At 42.4% G+C, this 17,149-nt stretch overlaps 2 protein-coding genes across 3 annotated transcripts in view; one reads left to right on the plus strand and one right to left on the minus strand.

Annotated features, from left to right (window-relative positions):
- LOC114882734 overlaps positions 1–14,777 on the minus strand; it is a 75,976-nt gene extending 61,199 nt beyond the window's left edge. For both annotated transcript variants that reach the window (XM_029199702.2, XM_029199701.2), the window contains exon 1: positions 14,356–14,777. The gene's annotated coding sequence lies outside the window, so the exon portion shown is untranslated. The remainder of the gene's footprint in view (positions 1–14,355) is intronic.
- Positions 14,778–15,302: 525 nt separating this feature from the next.
- On the plus strand, positions 15,303–17,137 carry LOC114882811 (DNA polymerase interacting tetratricopeptide repeat-containing, protein of 47 kDa). Its single transcript, XM_029199874.2, has 6 exons — positions 15,303–15,755; positions 15,871–16,042; positions 16,119–16,311; positions 16,391–16,671; positions 16,752–16,916; positions 16,977–17,137. The coding sequence occupies exons 1-6, from the start codon at positions 15,482–15,484 to the stop codon at positions 17,059–17,061; spliced, it is 1,170 nt and encodes a 389-aa protein (XP_029055707.2). The 5' UTR covers positions 15,303–15,481; the 3' UTR covers positions 17,062–17,137.
- Positions 17,138–17,149: the final 12 nt, after the last annotated feature.

Raw genomic sequence — 17,149 nt, forward strand, 5'->3', positions numbered from 1 at the left:
CCGAGAGAGCTTCTCCTACGATACTTTGCATTTCATTCCCGCCTGTTCAACATTCGATATCTGATCGCGACCCTTTCCTTTCCCTTACACTTTACACTCGAACTCGTGCGCTCCGATCCGAACCCTTGACCCGTTAATCGCCTTCTCGATTCCACGGGGACACACTCGATTCCTTTCCTCCGCGTATGGAGAAAGAGTAACCAACCGGCTTTCGTTATTATAGACGAGCTCTCGTGAGAAAAATTTTCATCATTCGCAGAGCTGGTAATTGGCGCGCAATTGGAACGCGTTGCAGAAAGTTCAGCGAGAAATTACACCGAGATGAAGGAGAACGCGGCGGAGAAATATTTTTCTACAGAGCTGTTCGTTTCTTTGTGGATACATAGATCGAATCGGCAGAAAGGCAATTTTATCGAAGAGTAATTTTAACCGAGAAAATTAGATATCCCGTGCACTGTTAAACATTAATTGGCTCGATGGCCGCAGGAGCACGAGGGGCATCGGTTTTATCGAAAAGCAGAGACCACGATTTAAATATCATTTTCCAGAAATGAAACTCGTTTGTTCCGCTTTTGTTAAATATCGAAGGGTCTACTACCGGTCGCTGGTGGTAAGAGACGGGCAGCTTAATAAAACCGTACCGTCGACGGTGATAGAGCGTCGAACATCGAAAAATATTTATGCTCGGCTCGTTACCGCTTTAACGAACTTTTCGAAACCCATCCCTATTACCTTGCCACGTTATTTTGTTGCTGTTCCCAACCGTGTGCAATCCTATCCGTCCAGCTTTTCTGCCCGCTTTTGTTTCCCCGTATTTCAGTTAAACGAGTTGCACTTCCGCCAGTAACAACCGTCCACGATTGTTCGGGACGTTTAAACATTTTCAACCGCCTCGAGGATGCGAATTTAACGAAACATTTACCAACGCCAAATTCATCGCGATCTTGATTACGCGAAACACACGAACGCGAGTTTGTGGAATTACGGATTCGCCGAGTACGGAATTAGACTTTCAACGCGTCTTATAACACGCGTCCGTTTCCACTTGCAGTGATTAACGCTGCGGTGGAAATAGACGCGCAGTCAGACAGGCTGAAACTTTAATTATTGCCAAGGATAATCAAGGATTCGTTTCCAAATTGAGCGCTCTGACGTATAGCCACGGTTCAATATAAGATTTCAATAGAAGTCCATCGATGAAGGATGATTTCTAAGAGGTTCGAAAGTCTTCGATTTATAATAGCATGTTTGCGTAGCTATTGAGAAGAGGGGAAAGGACGGGTTCTCGATGGAAGAATGCGCACGGTTCATCTTTTCTCACTCATTACCCTCGACTCTTCGACATTTGCGCTTACCTCGGCCACTCCGGCCTTCCTAACACGTGACTCAACACCGTAATATTTCTCGGCAACTCGAACTTCAGCTTTTCTTTCGGCGCGAGGCTTATCATTTATCATTAAATTCCGAGGTGGTTAGCGGTTAGAAAAAAAAAAAAGAAGAAAAAGGTAGGCGAATGCCATCGAAATGCATTCCAAGATGCAACCACTTTACCACCGGTCCTGTTTGTATTCGAACAATACAAATAATAAATATTAAATACTAAAATCTGAAAGCGTGTTTCGACGCGTTATCGACGCGGCTTCCGTTCGGCTGAAACTATACCGGTAATATGGAGATGAAACACTATTACCTGGTTACAATACCGTGCTTTGAAATTCACAGACGCGAGGCGAAAGATTTCGAATGCACGCGAGATATCCAGGATCAAAGCACGAGGTAGATCTGCTTGAAGGGAATGGATTGACGGGGGAAAATAGGCAGAGATGTAAACAGCAAGAGAGAAGGAGAGGATCGTTGCATACGTATGGAGGGAAAGAGATAGACAGAGGAGCTTTACCTCACCCTCGGTTAGGACAGTATACCCCTAAATGGACTCGACTCTCGGGGAACGCAAATACAGGGTGTCTCGTTTCAAACTGCGAACAGTGAATATTTCTCCGACTGCCAGCAAAGATAATTGAAAAATAAAAATTTCACTTTAACGTAAAAAAAATAGAGAGTGTACGAGTGTTCGAATTAAAAATAGAATTAATTTTTCAAATAAGAAGATCGATATGATTTTATCAGAGGCACCCTGTATGCACTTATACCGTTGCAATAGTGGATGGTAAACGCATCTAGCTGCAACGATCACGATTCAATGCGCATTATACGCTCATTAGCGTTCTCGTATCTCGTTAAAGGGGTTGACTGGAATATTCGACTTCCCTTATACATAATAATCAAGGCTGGTCCCGGTTAACCGGACCCCCCATGCGGTACCCCCTCCGATAACGTTACATTATATCCATCTCTAAGTCCAATGAATCGATAGGATAAAAGCCATCCATCACTGTTACGCGCAATCCGACTAACCAAAGAGATTCATTAGAAACGTCGGCTCGGGTCTGGCTCGGGTCCGAGCCGAAATCACGTCTTGATAAATGTCAGCTCGTTGTCGAGACGTAGCGTGGTGGAGTGTTCGTGGTCGAGCTATGACTTGGATCGTTTCGTGAGCAAGAAGCATTTCGTACAGTCACGACGGTGATGCATGACGTTCGTCATTCAATTGTCTCAGCGAGGTGACGTTCCTGTCTAAATAACTTCCTCCAACTACCGTGTGACTAGCTTGGTCTTTCGATCGAGGACAATCGAGGATCCTTCGGGATAATCAACTCTCCCCAAACGATCGTCGTTATTATTTCATTCGGCAAGGTAGAAACGATGATTAAACATCGATTCGAAACTTTATCACCGGTTGAAATTATTTCAACGATTGATCTCTCGAGTACTCGAAACACACCACCTTTCCGAGCAAATATTAGCCAAGATTGAAACGTGGCCTTAGGTAGCCAGCGAGATTCAACTTTCAAGTACGTAAAAGGAATCTAACCGTTCCAATTACAGTTACGTAAAACTTGGCTACCTTGGTATAGAAGAAAATCGATCATCGACCAGTTTCGAAGCATTTCCTATTTATCTATCGATGCAGATGAGTTGATCCTTCGATTTGAAAAACGTATAAAACGGTACTAAAATTTCGAGTATTAGAAAAATGATGAAAAGGGGTTGCTGCGTTCTCCATGATCCAAAGAAAGGTTAACGTTCTCTGAAACGGGTCATTACTCAAAATATGTATCTCTTTACCTCGATTCTTTTCTCTGTGTTCCTGGTACGATGCCAATGGTGCTTATATCACCGACAAGGAGAAAAAAAGAAAAGAAAAGAAAAGAAAAGAAAAGAAAATATCGCGATATCGTTCGCGTTAGCTATTGTCTCGATGACGAAGCGAGTCCCTCTGGTCATCGACCGTACACAGAAACACACAGGCGTATAAGGTTTTACCATTCGCGAGACTTTCCTCAACTTTTCAATTGCTGTTATGAATGTGTAATGGTTATCGACGACGGAGTCGCGCGAGGAGAGACCCTCGGAGAACTGTAACAACTTTGCTATATCAAGCCAATTATAGTATTAATATTGAAGCTCCACTCCGGCGGCAGTGGAACCTATGGACGTGGAAATTTTCAGCCGGGTTTACAAGCTAATGAAACCGGAAACGACACGGCCTCTTAGCGCGCGTCTATGTATCTCCGCGACACGATACCTAGCCCACTTTTCCCATGGTCGTATTTAATAATTTCGGTGGAAAACGTTCCTTCTAACGAGTTAAACGCGCCTCTGTGAAAACTAGCATCGTCCTCTCCGTTTAATTATACCTATCGGTATCGTTCTAACGATTCTATTAGGGATCACGGTAACAGCATACTTTGCAACATTCTCACAGGAAATAATCGCGTTTGCTAACGAGTATAACGTGGTGTCGTTTAGAGAAACTTTACCTTCCCCCTGTCTCTTTATTGTTTCTCTCCTGCTAGGTGTTTTAATTGCGTCTACCGAGATTACAACGTGGTTTGGTTTCAATATGATTTTTATTTCTATCAGGATGTTCTATTTTATTTTATTTTCAACCCTTACTGGTTTAAATTCACTTCGACTAAGCTTTAATAATAATAAAAAAAAGAGAAAGCTAAAAGGGTGGTAATCTGGCTGCTCCTCTTAATGGCTTCCAACGTCATTGTCCACGAGCTCTTAAACCAAAGGGCAGTATTTACTCAGGTCTGGCACAATAAAAGTATACTCGGTTTACTCGAAACGCCACGACCGACTACTTTCCTTGCCAATTTCCATCGAAACCCCCCATTGCCACCATTATACCACCACCAGCACCACTTCTGGTCACTGCAACTACCAGATGCCGCAGATGGACGGAGCTGGCTCATTCACAATAGACCTTGCTCCTTTTGCCCTGTATCCTGCCGCGATTACCTGCACCCTACAAAGCCTGTTTCCTTTTCAGAATTTCCTTCAGGTATCTAACCGTGGAAATACTCTCTCGGGATGGTAGCAGAAAAATTTCTCTCCATCGCCACTCCGGCTCGTTTTCCTTTTGTCGAGTTACCTCGACGACAGGAAGAGCCTCTCTCGTCTGACGACATAATCTGGCCCAGGCCTTCTGGCTGGCTTACCTACGCTATCTTAACTCCGTTTTTAACCTAAAACGCATTTGGCTCCCGGTGCAGTCCTCCTTCGCTGACTCGTCTGCCGCCTTTAAGGCGCAACCGGATTAGTTCTTAACTCCTGACACAGATTTCCAGAGGGTTTCCAACAAATTTATGACTCGCTGCTCCCTGTTCTACGTCCGCCGAACAACCCCAGATAACATTTACATAAGTACGGATTCTGGTAGTACCGATTGAAAAAGTTAACGTTTTACTACGGATTCTTGGTGGTATAAAAATTTCAGAAAATGTTGTTAAGATTTATGGATGTAGGTAAGTCTAATTGAAAATTGTCGTCCTTCGGTACAATCTCTTTTCTCTCGGTGGATTTTTCCACGAAAGCGTTCATCGTGGAAACAAATGTCCGTCACCGTCCACAAATTGGTCCCAGATGAGAAGATCGCCCGTGGCGTTGCTCGGAGGTCGTCCTTAAAAATTTCAAAAGCCCGACTGGACGCGTTGCTTTTCAGTTTCGCCAGGCACACGGTCTAAACGCGTTCAACTTTTAGGGTCGTGTGTATTATGAATGAAGAGCCGAGCAGAGCCGTGAACCATATGGTTGTACAGGCGTACGATGAAGATCCAGAAAGAAGCAGACGGGCGAGCGAGAAAGAGAGGAAGATTACAGAGAAGTAGAGACGTAAAACGGAAAACGGAACGGCGACACGTTGAATGGTATCTTAGGGGTCAGTTTTATATAGAAATTCGACGCGGCGTGTAATGCAATTTCGAAGGTGACAAATGGACGGCAGGTGAAGGAGAGCCGAACCTTCCAACACGTGCACAGCACGGCATATTGTGGATTTTTCTCTCCTAGCCTAACCGTGTCGTGTCCCATAGATGGAACTTCCACGAAACGTCGAAACGAAACGATACATCAAAAAGTGTGCCATGATTTCCCGTGTCACCGGCCTATGGGTGCCCCATTATGGATCGCGGAGATGTGCGAAGAGGAATCTTTTAGCACCATTCGAGCGTAACCGATCATCAGAGCAGAGCAAATTTACAGTTGCTCGCCAAAATATAAAGGACCAAATGGAACGATACCAATGGCTTTTGACACCGAACCCAATAAATGTTATTTGTTTTTAATAATTTCCATTGGTTACCGGTCAATTTAAAAAGCAAAGTCGTTTGACAGCATAAAAATGAACAGCCGTATTGGCTATCGGTTGATTTTCAAAATTGAACAAATTTTAAAGGAAACGCGATTGCGTTTGTTCCAAACAGAATCGAATCATTGGGGAAAAATGAAAAAAAAATAAAAAAATAAAAAAATAAAAATGAAGCGTACAAAGGTACGGGGGTTACATTGCCGACTAATAATAACGAAGGTATGCAATTTCTTTCACGCGAGCGTTGTTCGTTTGAAAATAGCGGAAAGAGCGAATAAACCGCGATGATTTCATATTTCGGGAATTTTCACATAGCAACGGGTGCCGAGCCGTTTTAATTATTACAAACGCCGAACCGAGCTACCGACAGTCATTACGAATTCCAGGAGAGAAGTAGCCCGTGCCGTAGAATTTTCAGCCATAACAAAACGCGAACACGAAGGGGGCGCGGATAGCTAACTCGTAAAGGGGTTACAATCTATGTTGAGGCTCCTCTTTAATGTGGCTTTTAACGATGGGAGAGCGTCTCGCGAGTGGATGTTGAACAAGATCCCGTCTCTCGACCTGCTCTCTCCACCTCGAAACTATGGATGCCAGGAAACACGGGATACTCCAGTTTCGTGATTGCAATAATGTTCCTCTCGCGTGTTTGCCCGAGTTCGATGATATTTTCCGACGATTCTCCTCGAAATATTAACGCTTCCCATTCAAGGTTACGTACACACGATAGAACGTCAAACATTAAATCGCTTTTACAAAGTTACTTTGCTCCACGAGGATGGAGAGCAGTAGACGAGAGACGGAACAAAAAGGAAACTCAACGAGGTCATACGCGACGTACATCAAACAATCGAAAAGTCGTAAGAGAGCTCGGAGTTATTTAAACAGACCGGTACCGAGATGTCCATTACCCCGTACTCTCTATTTACTTTGCTGAAACATCCTTGTCACGTTTCTCCTTACTTTCAAACATTCGAAGGTCATTTTATATCAATTATTTTTCGAAAAATTCGAAAAAGCGACCGGTGATTCACCTTTCTATACTATGAAATACAAACAATGCTATCGGAATAATGATTTTCCCTGTCCCCCGTTCCTACCGTATCTTTGACCAACTTATTTGCATACCCGACCCGAAGCGAGGCGACCAGCCGAACAGGAGGCGGTGAATTTACACGCAGGGGAAAAAAAAGGCCGATCGAATTAACGTTTGACAAATTTCGAAGAAAATTGTCTCGTACGCGGTGGGTCATGGCATCCACTGTTGGCTGACGTTAATTTATGCGTGGCGGAAGGGATCGTTATGCGTGCCGTGTGCGTGCACGCACCCGCATGCTTGTAGCGTTAGTACGGTACGCTCTGAAAGGGCAGGATTAGTATGGCTCGAGGGACATAATTCATCGGCGAAATGTTAACGCTATTCAAGGGAACGCAGCTTTTTCCTCGTTCAATTAAGAATTCAAGGCGTGTCGAATTTATAACGCAACATACCGAGGGTATTATGCGGTACCGTGTCGATAGTCCCTTTGGGGGTCTTTTGCTAACCTGCAAGGTGGATCTTCCTTTCTCAAAGGATTACTCGCTCGATATAAACAAACTTTTCCCTGGTTAAGTATATTTTTATTACCAGCCCGATTCGTTAAAATTAATACTTATTGTTAGAACAACAGCTCGGCTAGAATCTGCTAGAAAATAAGGAGCGGTTGAATAATATCGCGGGATGGTAAATGACGGAAGAAAGCGAACACTGGTTAAAGCATGATTTATCAACGAGCTGGATCTTCTACTAACAGAAGACGGTAGAGGGATAAGGGTGGAAGAGGGCAAAGTAATATACCATTCTCCAGTTGTTCTTTGTCGACTGTTACAAAATTTCTACGAGACTTACCGCGAGTGTACACGCTGGAATACGCGCGCGGAAGAGGAAGAGAGTCGGAATGATAAAAGTGGCAAGTGGAAGGAAGAGGGTAAGGTCGATAGATTGCTCGGTCGTGCCAAGAGAAGCCAAGTTAAAGCTACGTATCCAGCAAAGGAACAAAGGGCAATATTTTTGTTGCTATTGCTTGTTTCTGTGAAAACAGAGACGTGGATCGGGGGCAATCTTTCGCGGTAATGCGATACGTCGTAAGTCACAAGCAACGAGTACCGTGCCCTTAAATCTTGCGTCAATAAATGCCTATCCGTTTCGATATCGATTAGGTTCATGCTGGGATATTTCAATGCTCTGTCTTTCGATCGTTCGTTTCTACCGAGAATCGGCAAGAAAAGGTTTTACCTTTAGAATCGCGAATACGAAGCTTGCCGATATGCATCGCGACCGAAAAAGCTCGGAAACCGGCCAGGAGCAGGCTCAGCGGCTTAAGTGATTTGCATGCGCGACAGGTGCACACTGCGGAGTCGGTGTATTACGTGTTTAATTCACGTGTCTTGCATACTCGGCACTCCGATTCCCACTGATTTCCATAATACAACGCGGTCGAGCGAGCGCCGCTAGATCCGATGCATTTCTTTTTTTTTTCCCCCTCCAATTTTAACACGCGAAAAGAACCTCGATAGTTTATGCATATCGATCATCCCTCGACTAACTAAGGTAACGCGTCACCGATCGAATATTCGCGAATGAAATTATATACAAGTTGGTTGAAAAATGCAATTTCCTTGTTTAATTATAGAAAACTGACCGAGTTTCACCGAAAAAAAAAAATCATTTTTCGTTTAATTAGAGATACGCCTGTGATTAACGCTGTAGGCGAGTCACCCGCCACGGGCCATGTTAATGGACTTTTTTCTGCGTGCCGGTAATTGACCGAAAATTAATTAATTTTTTCATCGCCGTCCATTCATCTCTGACTCGTGTAGTATATTCTTTTTTAATTACGAAATACGAATCGGATATTAAATTTATTGGAAAGAGCTACTTTATTTAGCGAATGTAACTGGGTTTCCGTGGAAACACCGTGCTGTACAAACACCGTACGACTGTCGCGATGTTATTAATGTTGAATCACGAGGACGAATGCTAACAATGGTTAACGATATGATTGAGGAATGTAAATTTGTCATTGCCTCGTGGAGATGGCAACAAACTGATAGGGAAATGGAGTATGCGAACAGATTACTTTTCGCGGGTGACCACTGAAAGGTACTCGTACGCAATCATTTCTACGTAATTGTGCATTATATGGTAATACGATGAGTACAACAGCTCGTGAGAATAATATTCGAACAATGTAACGCGGAAAGTGTATCGGGCGTTAAAAAAATCTATAAAATGAGGTATATACAGGGAAATCCGAAAAGCGGGTTATTGGACAAAAGAAAGGATGAAATGGACGCACGTGCTTGCCCTTGCTTGCTTTCAAGCTTCTAACGACCGGTCTGTTCGATAAACCATGTTCGTGTATACCGATAGGTGGGTAAAGTACCTGGTGCACACGCGCGCGTTTGTGTGTGTGTGTGTGTGTACGCGCGGCTGAAAGTCCACGGGGTCATCCGGCATGGAGGGAGAGCCAGAGGCCAGGATGCACCGTACGCTGGAATTACCTTCTTCGGGATTAACGTACCGAAAACTCGTTTACGTGTTTTCTAATTGCTGGCAAGGAAGGAACCGAATGGAAGCGATACCGGGCCCTCCGTGAGAATCGAGAAACGATAGCTCCCAGACCTCTGCACCTCTGGCCAGTTGAATTTTTTCGCGTCTCCTCTTTCGCTGGAAATCCAGAGAATATCCAAAGGCGAAATGCGAAAACCAGCAGTGCAGGTAGAGAGCCGTACACGTACCAACGCAACGCACAGATGCGTTAAAATATTAGCGGTCGCTCGGCTGACCGGTTCGCGATCGACCATTATATTATCCCGATGTACACGCATAGTTCGACAACCAGCCGCGCGGTTAAAGGTCAGAATGTTAATTAACATTTAACCGATCGCGCGCTCCTTTCCAACGAAAACGTGGCAACAGTCCAGGCCTTTGCGAGTCACGTACAATCGCGTTGGTGGAAACAATCGTGCGTGCACGATTTCTGAATAAACCGCGATGAACATGCGATTGACCCTCGAACAACGATGGGGGAAATTTTTGAAATTAAATATAAATCAGTGAATTTAAATCGCAGCCAGGAAATTTGATTAGAAATCCTAGGAATTCAAGGTATCTGCTGAGAATCTTGAATTTCACACGGTGTCAAAGACGGGAAAAGCGTGCCTCTGCGTTACCGAGCTAACGATTTAATTGCAATCTCCCTAATTTCGCGCCTTGTCTAACGAGCAAAGCCTTTTCATTAACTTATTGCGCATCAAACGACGGATTTCGTAACGTAGAGAATAGTCGAAGCGAGCTTTCCCATGATCTCATAGTAAATAGATGTATCGAGGAACATTCACGCCAAAACAAATAGAAATTTACTCGCGTTATCTTGCACGCTTGATAACGCGCCGATACGTGAGAATGCGCGGTTGAAAGGTTGGAAGAGAATAAAAAAATAGCCATAATAGGATATCAAAATACCATGGCAAGATGGAATAATAAAGCGAATACCGGGGATAAAAATAAGGATAACGCAAAGGGTTAGTCGAGCCGGTATTATTCCGTAGGATCTGGCTACGTGGAATAACCGCGGAGGATGCTAGGAATGCAAAGTTCACGTTACCATGGGGGGGCACGATTGAAAAATTTCTAAACGGATCCAGCATCCTACATTATGAAAAGTTTCCCTCCGTTCCGGGTATATACGATTCCCTCTTGCCTTACTCGTTGCGTTGCCTCGCCGCCTCTTCCTGGATTCCTCGCGAGCCTCGTCAACTTTTAATATGCTCGTCTCTTGCTCGAGTATCGATAACGCGTCCAACATAAATAGAAAATAGCGATCCGTCTTATCGCAGACGGAGCAGCTAATTACCCCCGTGCGAGGAAGACCCCAAGGACCGAGGGTGACTTTCCCCGTCCAATGGAAAAGCAGAAATCGCTTGTCGGGTCTTCGAAATTGACGAGAAGTAAATGAAGAAAAAATTGCCGAGTCCCGATGAAAATAAGCGATCGTGAAAGCGCTAATGACCGGCTTTGCCCGACGCCGTGGCCCGGGGGCTCGGGGCAGCCGATATCAGCGCCGGGTCTGCGGGGCCCGGAGTAACGAGGCGAAGAGATAGAAGAGCAAAGGCTCTCTTCTGGCGTGTATCCATGCAACGAGAAATTCCAGTTTCTTCGTTAGTCGTGAAGAAGCTTCGGCTGGAAGAGAAAGGTGTAGCGGATGGGGACGAGAAGGAGCGACCGGAGGCGAGTGTACCCGGCGCGGCGAAGCAACAGCCTAACTCGTCGAGGTCGGGTCGAATAATAAAATAAAAGATGGTACGGTTGGATGGGGTGTAAGGTGGTGGCGTGGCAAAGGTAGAAGAAACATTCTGGTACGGGTAGACAGCCACGAGGGCCCCCGCTTGGAAAAAGAGACGCGCGCCCGGACCAACGAATCCCCGGGCCCTTTCGCTCGACCGACAAGGAAGAAACAACACACAGGGCTATCCAACGTTGCCACATGCTCACTGAATTTCCAACCGGTCAAATATAAAGGCAGCCTTTTATAAAAGACCGCCGTGCCGAGCCGTGCCGAGCCGAGCCGTGCCGAGCCGAGCCAGTCTGTGTCTACTCTATGAAACCCGGCTCCGAAACTCGAATCAAATTCTTGACGTCTCATTAAACATCGTTGGATTTCAACGAGTTGAAACGATCATGACTCCCTACCACCTACCCGAATAACGAATTCATTTACCCATACGACTCGCATTCGTCAAACTATATCAGCATCAGCTGTTTATATGTATACGGCGGAAAATGTAAACTCAGCTCGATGACTCCTTTTCAAAGACTCTTTTAGAGTAGATGTTTAACCGGTGAAGGGATAATGCGTGCCGTTGGAAATTTTTATCACCACCCGTGACATTTACGACACCATAACGATTCGACGACCAAACAGTCCATTAATATGTATCATTATTCGGATATACGATTCGAAGAAAGAATAATTCCGATACCGTTCGCGCACCTGTTGTTTACTCAGCAAATTCCCTCGCGTTAATCCTCGTCTATAGAAATCTGTATCGACGAATGTATTACTCGTATCAACGACGCTTTCCGTTTATGAATCACGGTAATTTAGCAAGTCTTCCATCGAATACGTGTAACGGTTGAAAGAAGAGAAACGAAGTCGAGTCGACGTCGAACACGATTTGCGCCGACGAATACGCGCAATCAACGTCAAAAAGAATTTCACGAGAGGATCGTCGAATGTGTTCCAAGCGTCATCACGAGCCCATCCCGTCGCTCCGACAAGGTACTTGGTGCAAACTGATCGATAATCGTTAGTCTTTTCATTATCCACCTTTTGGACAATGTTTATGTTGCCTCTAGAAAATATTTTCAACGCTAATTCGGATAGCTACTCTCCCGGGGCCATTATTTCCCTCCAAATACCGTTTTATCAAATTACTTAATCTAAATGAATTGTCCTGGAATAATTTGAAAATTATTCCCGACCAAGATTTACCAAGTCTGTCCTAAAAAATGAATCACGATTAACCTTTTAAACTTTCGATAAGATCATTTATAAACAGCCAGCGGCGGGAATGCTATCTAAAAATAGATGGTGAAATATTGAGTGCGGTGTATAAATATCTATCGTAAAAAATGAATTCGTGCTTGAATGTACGAGAAAGAAAAGCCTCGAGGACTCGATAATCGAATGTTGAAGTTCATTCTTGCGTTCTATGTATGTATACACACATGTGGACTCACTCTTGACATTCGTGAAAAGCTCGTCAATATCTAGAGCGTGCGGTTTCAATAAAACACACAATCAAATATGAAATACTTTCGCGATAAATCTATGCTCTATTTCAACGATTTCGATTTATATAAAAATGTTTAAATTTAAATATTAATATTCGCGGTTAAAAATTGTTTCAATATTTGTTTCTAACACTCTCTCAGTCTCCTGCAATTTTTCATACCTTATTGCTAATGGAATTATATTTTTCGACGGTTTCATTTTACGCGCGCTGCAAAATCACTAATATTTGATAGAGTGCACGAAATAGAATGCCTGACAATGCTGACCCAGAAAACGTAATTTATTCGAATGAAAATAAAAATAAAAAAAAAAAAAGATACACGCGTCGCGTTCCATTTTTTATCCCCCGCCCAGGAGTATATTAAACCGGCGACCGGTTAAATACACCCCCCGATTTTTCAAAGGAAAATTAAAACGTTGCAGAATTTAATTAAATCCATTCACGATAAAAATTTGTTTTCGCTGGTCGCGAAACGAAATCGATAGCCGGTGACGATCAAAAATTCGCGAGCTGTTGGTCGGGATATATAATACCGAGTTTCGTCAACAACGCGTGCAAACACGCGTTCTCCATTTTCAGTCTACGGCACTGAACGATAATCATAGTACTCGAAAAACATATTAATAATTTAAAGTGTATTTGTATTATTAAAACACCGTGTGTACATAGATGGACGTAAGGAATCAGATCACAGCGAGCACGATGATGTTACCGTTATCCTCTGTTTAGAACGGTATATATTTTACGTACATTCGTTTTATACCGTGGGAAAAGATATGCAATAAATATAATTTTACCGTATTCATACCATTGCAATAAATAACATTTATTGAACCAGGTAACTCACAGGTAGCAGGACGCGTTTATATTCCCCGGTAAATGAGATTACGCGGAGTGTGCTTGTTTGCAAAAGAATACGCCCATCCATGGTAATTAGTGGAGTAACAACAACAACAACAACAACAACAACGATGTACAGAAAGGACGACGTACATTGAAACCGTACGGGTAATGAGGCGATATCGTTCTGTCGATCCTCTAGTACATGTAAACTCGTCGTATACGCATACAGTAAAAATGCGAGAATGGAAAAAAAACAACGCTGACCTTAATACGCGTCTAACGAGAGCGACCAAGATGTATGTGCGGTATCAATGAACGCTTAGGTTTCCATAGAAACTGTCGTTTGCCATTTAACAAGTTTGCGCGGCTGGACGTTTAAAATCCAACAGCAGGGCAGCCGCGAGAAAGAGAGAAAATACACGGGGATACACCCTTTCGTGTCGTTCAATGGAAACGCTCGAAAACATTTTAGCAACAATAAACTAGCACGGAAAGGGTGGTGCGACATCTTTTGCAGCGTGGTGGTAGATCTTCCGAAATTGATCGTGCTTCGCAACGCGCATACTCTCATTACTACTTGCATATGACAATAAATGGACTTTTCCCCCATGGGATGGTTAAACGTACATGTGCGAACGATCGTGTAACGTAGAAGCGAACCGACGCGATTCGGAGTAGCGGAAAAATGTTTCTACGGTCAAAACCGACGAACGACAACGATGACAACCGACTACGTACGATAAGAAACGACCAGGGTGCGTCTAGTCGTAGACTAAAAAGCATCGATAGACAACTACCTTTCGGAAAGGAGGAGTAGAAAGAACTAAACGAATCACAACGATGTATACACGCACGCATTAGCAAATGTTGAACTTCCTAACTCGACGTACGGGTACGGTCGTCGACATCGTGCGATACGGTTTCATTTACCTATGTATATGTATGTTTCTACTCACCGTTGCTGCGTGGATTGTCAGAAGGGTAGAATCCAATAGGCTAAACGAAGCAAGCAATATTATCCAGTGTAGTCAACGGATTAGATGACCGGCACTACGATGCACCCTCGACAATGGCTGGCACACATTTAAGTACACTGATGCACTACTTGATGTACACGCACTCTTTCACCGGATATAGAGAAGCCACGATCGAGAGGAATGAGCGGCAGTTCGACACACGCGAATCAAATTCACTGATGTTAACCGGTTGGTGAATCGTTTTGCGATTGCCAGCGTTTCGATCAAAGAATCCGAACCTCCTCCACTGCTATCCTAGGCCCACGGTGGCCATTACACTCGTCTCCGCAACGAGAGAGCGTGTTTTGCTTTTTTCCAAAGGGACCAACAACTCGCCCGCTCCGAGGCCGTGGAAGCGACTGTTCTCGGGAGATTCGCGGTGCGGTCTCATCGACCAATCGTATACCAGCTTTCACCGAGCGCCATCTTGCCTACCCGAACACAAAGGGGCCAAAACCCGAATGTTTGCGTAAACGTCCGAACCTTAACCACCCCTTCCCGATCGACGTATCTACTCTACCTTTTCTCATCCCTAATTTTCAATACAGATTTTATTGTAGGATTATCCGCCCCTCGCCTTTTCTACTTTTCACCAACCAATTCGAAACTAAGCATCGTATTTAGGTAATAAATCTTGTAATTATCATTTTTCATTTTTTGTCTGACAGAAAAAGATTTATACTTAGAAAACATTTCGAATCGTATTACGGTTAAATAATCCAGATACTCAGATGTCCTTTTTTTATTTAATACATTTTTTTAAGCCTGTCGAATTATAAAATAATTCGTGGATATGAAAGATGTAATATAAAAACTGTACAAATAAGTGTAAAATTTAATGATTTTTGAAATGTTTTCAAAAATACAAACGACGCCATCACAGCGTTGAAATAAGAAGCTTTCTTCGTCGATAAAGGCGTTTTCTATGAAACTTATAAATGACATACGTTGTGTCACGTGTAATTTTAAAGGTTAGGGTGTGTAAAAACAATCTGTTTTTCATCAAAATCAGTTCAATTTAAAAAACAAATTGGTATTACTGATATCGTTACACATATTTTTAACCATGGAACAGAAGGCAAGTGGAAAACAGAATAAAACTTGGACCGACGAAGAACGATTGGCACTTGCTTCAAAATTAGATGCAGAATTAGATGAATATATTAGTAATTTAGAAAAAAAGAGTTATACAGAGGGATGGCCAGAAGATCGGTGGGAAGAAGAGATGGAAAAGCATCCTTTCTTTATGAAAAAGGCTCCAGAACCAGGAGAGGAACTTTCTCCGTTAATGGAAGGCTTACAACAACTCAAATATGGAGCATATGAGAACACACCTGAGGGTTTGAATTAATTTGTTACTGTTTGCATTTCGTTTGTCTTTACATCTAATTTTGGGACTGTGGATGTAAACTTTGTGCATGTAGCATTAGCTGTAGATCTGTATTCATTTTTTAGAACTTGCTAATAATTATAAAGAGGATGGGAACTTTAATTATAAATATAAAAAGTATAGATTAGCTATTTTAAGTTACACAGAAGGCATAAGAACCAAATGCAAAGATAACGACTTAATGGCTCAGCTTTATAACAATAGAGCTGCTGCACATTTTATGTTAAAGAATTATCGGTATGTGTATGAAATTAAGCATGGATTGTTTAATAAAACTTTAATAGGTCCTATATTCTCATAATCTACATTACAGATCGAGTCTCAATGATTGTAAACATGCTCTAAAATTAAAACCAAACTATACAAAAGCTCTGAACAGAGCTGCCACTTGTTGTTTTCATATAAAAGTCTATGATCAATGTATCGATCTTTGCGATCAATTACTTGATCAGTCTCCAACTGACAAAGAAATTTTAAATTTAAAATCACAGGCAGTAGCTGCTAGAGTAAGATATATATTTTTTAGAAAGTACCTATGCGAAAACATTTATTCAAAAAAGAAATGAGACATTTAAATATTTATAGGAACGTTTGAAAAGAGACAAAAGAAAACAAGAGAGATTAGAAAAGAAATTAGACAAAGAAGAAGAAGAGTTACTAAGTATCATAAAAAGTAAGGGTATCGGTTTGGAGTTAATTGAGGGGAAAAAAAATCCTGAATTAAAAGATTTAGAGCCTCAAGTACCACAGATAGCACAGAGTAGGGTTCATCTGGATGCACAAAATAAGCTCATTTGGCCTGTAATGATTTTATATCCAGAAACACATCAAACAGATTTCATACAAAATTTCCATCAGGACACATTGTATGTTTTTTGCTACAAAGCATTTTACATTACTCTGAAAATGAACAATTATCTGATGTAAAATATATTTGCTTATTCAGATTAATTGAACAATTAGAACAACTATTTAATGAACCACCTGAATGGGACACGGAACGGCGTTATACTCTTCAGAATATAAATGTTTATTTTGAGGGTAAAGATAAATGCTCTATACACAAGGTGAACGCCCATCATTCCCTCGAGAAAATATTGCAAGATGAACGGTAAGTTAAAGAAGAATTGAATATTATATTTAAAGACATGATTTTTTTAAAAAATTTCAGATTTATAGTTCGCGGAGGAACCCCGGTGTTCTTAATATTCGTAAAAAGTAGCGAGGCTGAAAAACGATTCTTAGCCAACTACTAATTAATGGTACATATGATTTTGTGTATAAATTTTTGAAGAAAATTAATAAATTATCTCCTCCTTTGATTGTTTTAAACAGCTTTCAATT

The sequence above is a fragment of the Osmia bicornis genome, chromosome 5, assembly GCF_907164935.1.
Source record: "Osmia bicornis bicornis chromosome 5, iOsmBic2.1, whole genome shotgun sequence".
NCBI classification, from domain to species: Eukaryota; Metazoa; Arthropoda; class Insecta; order Hymenoptera; family Megachilidae; genus Osmia; species Osmia bicornis.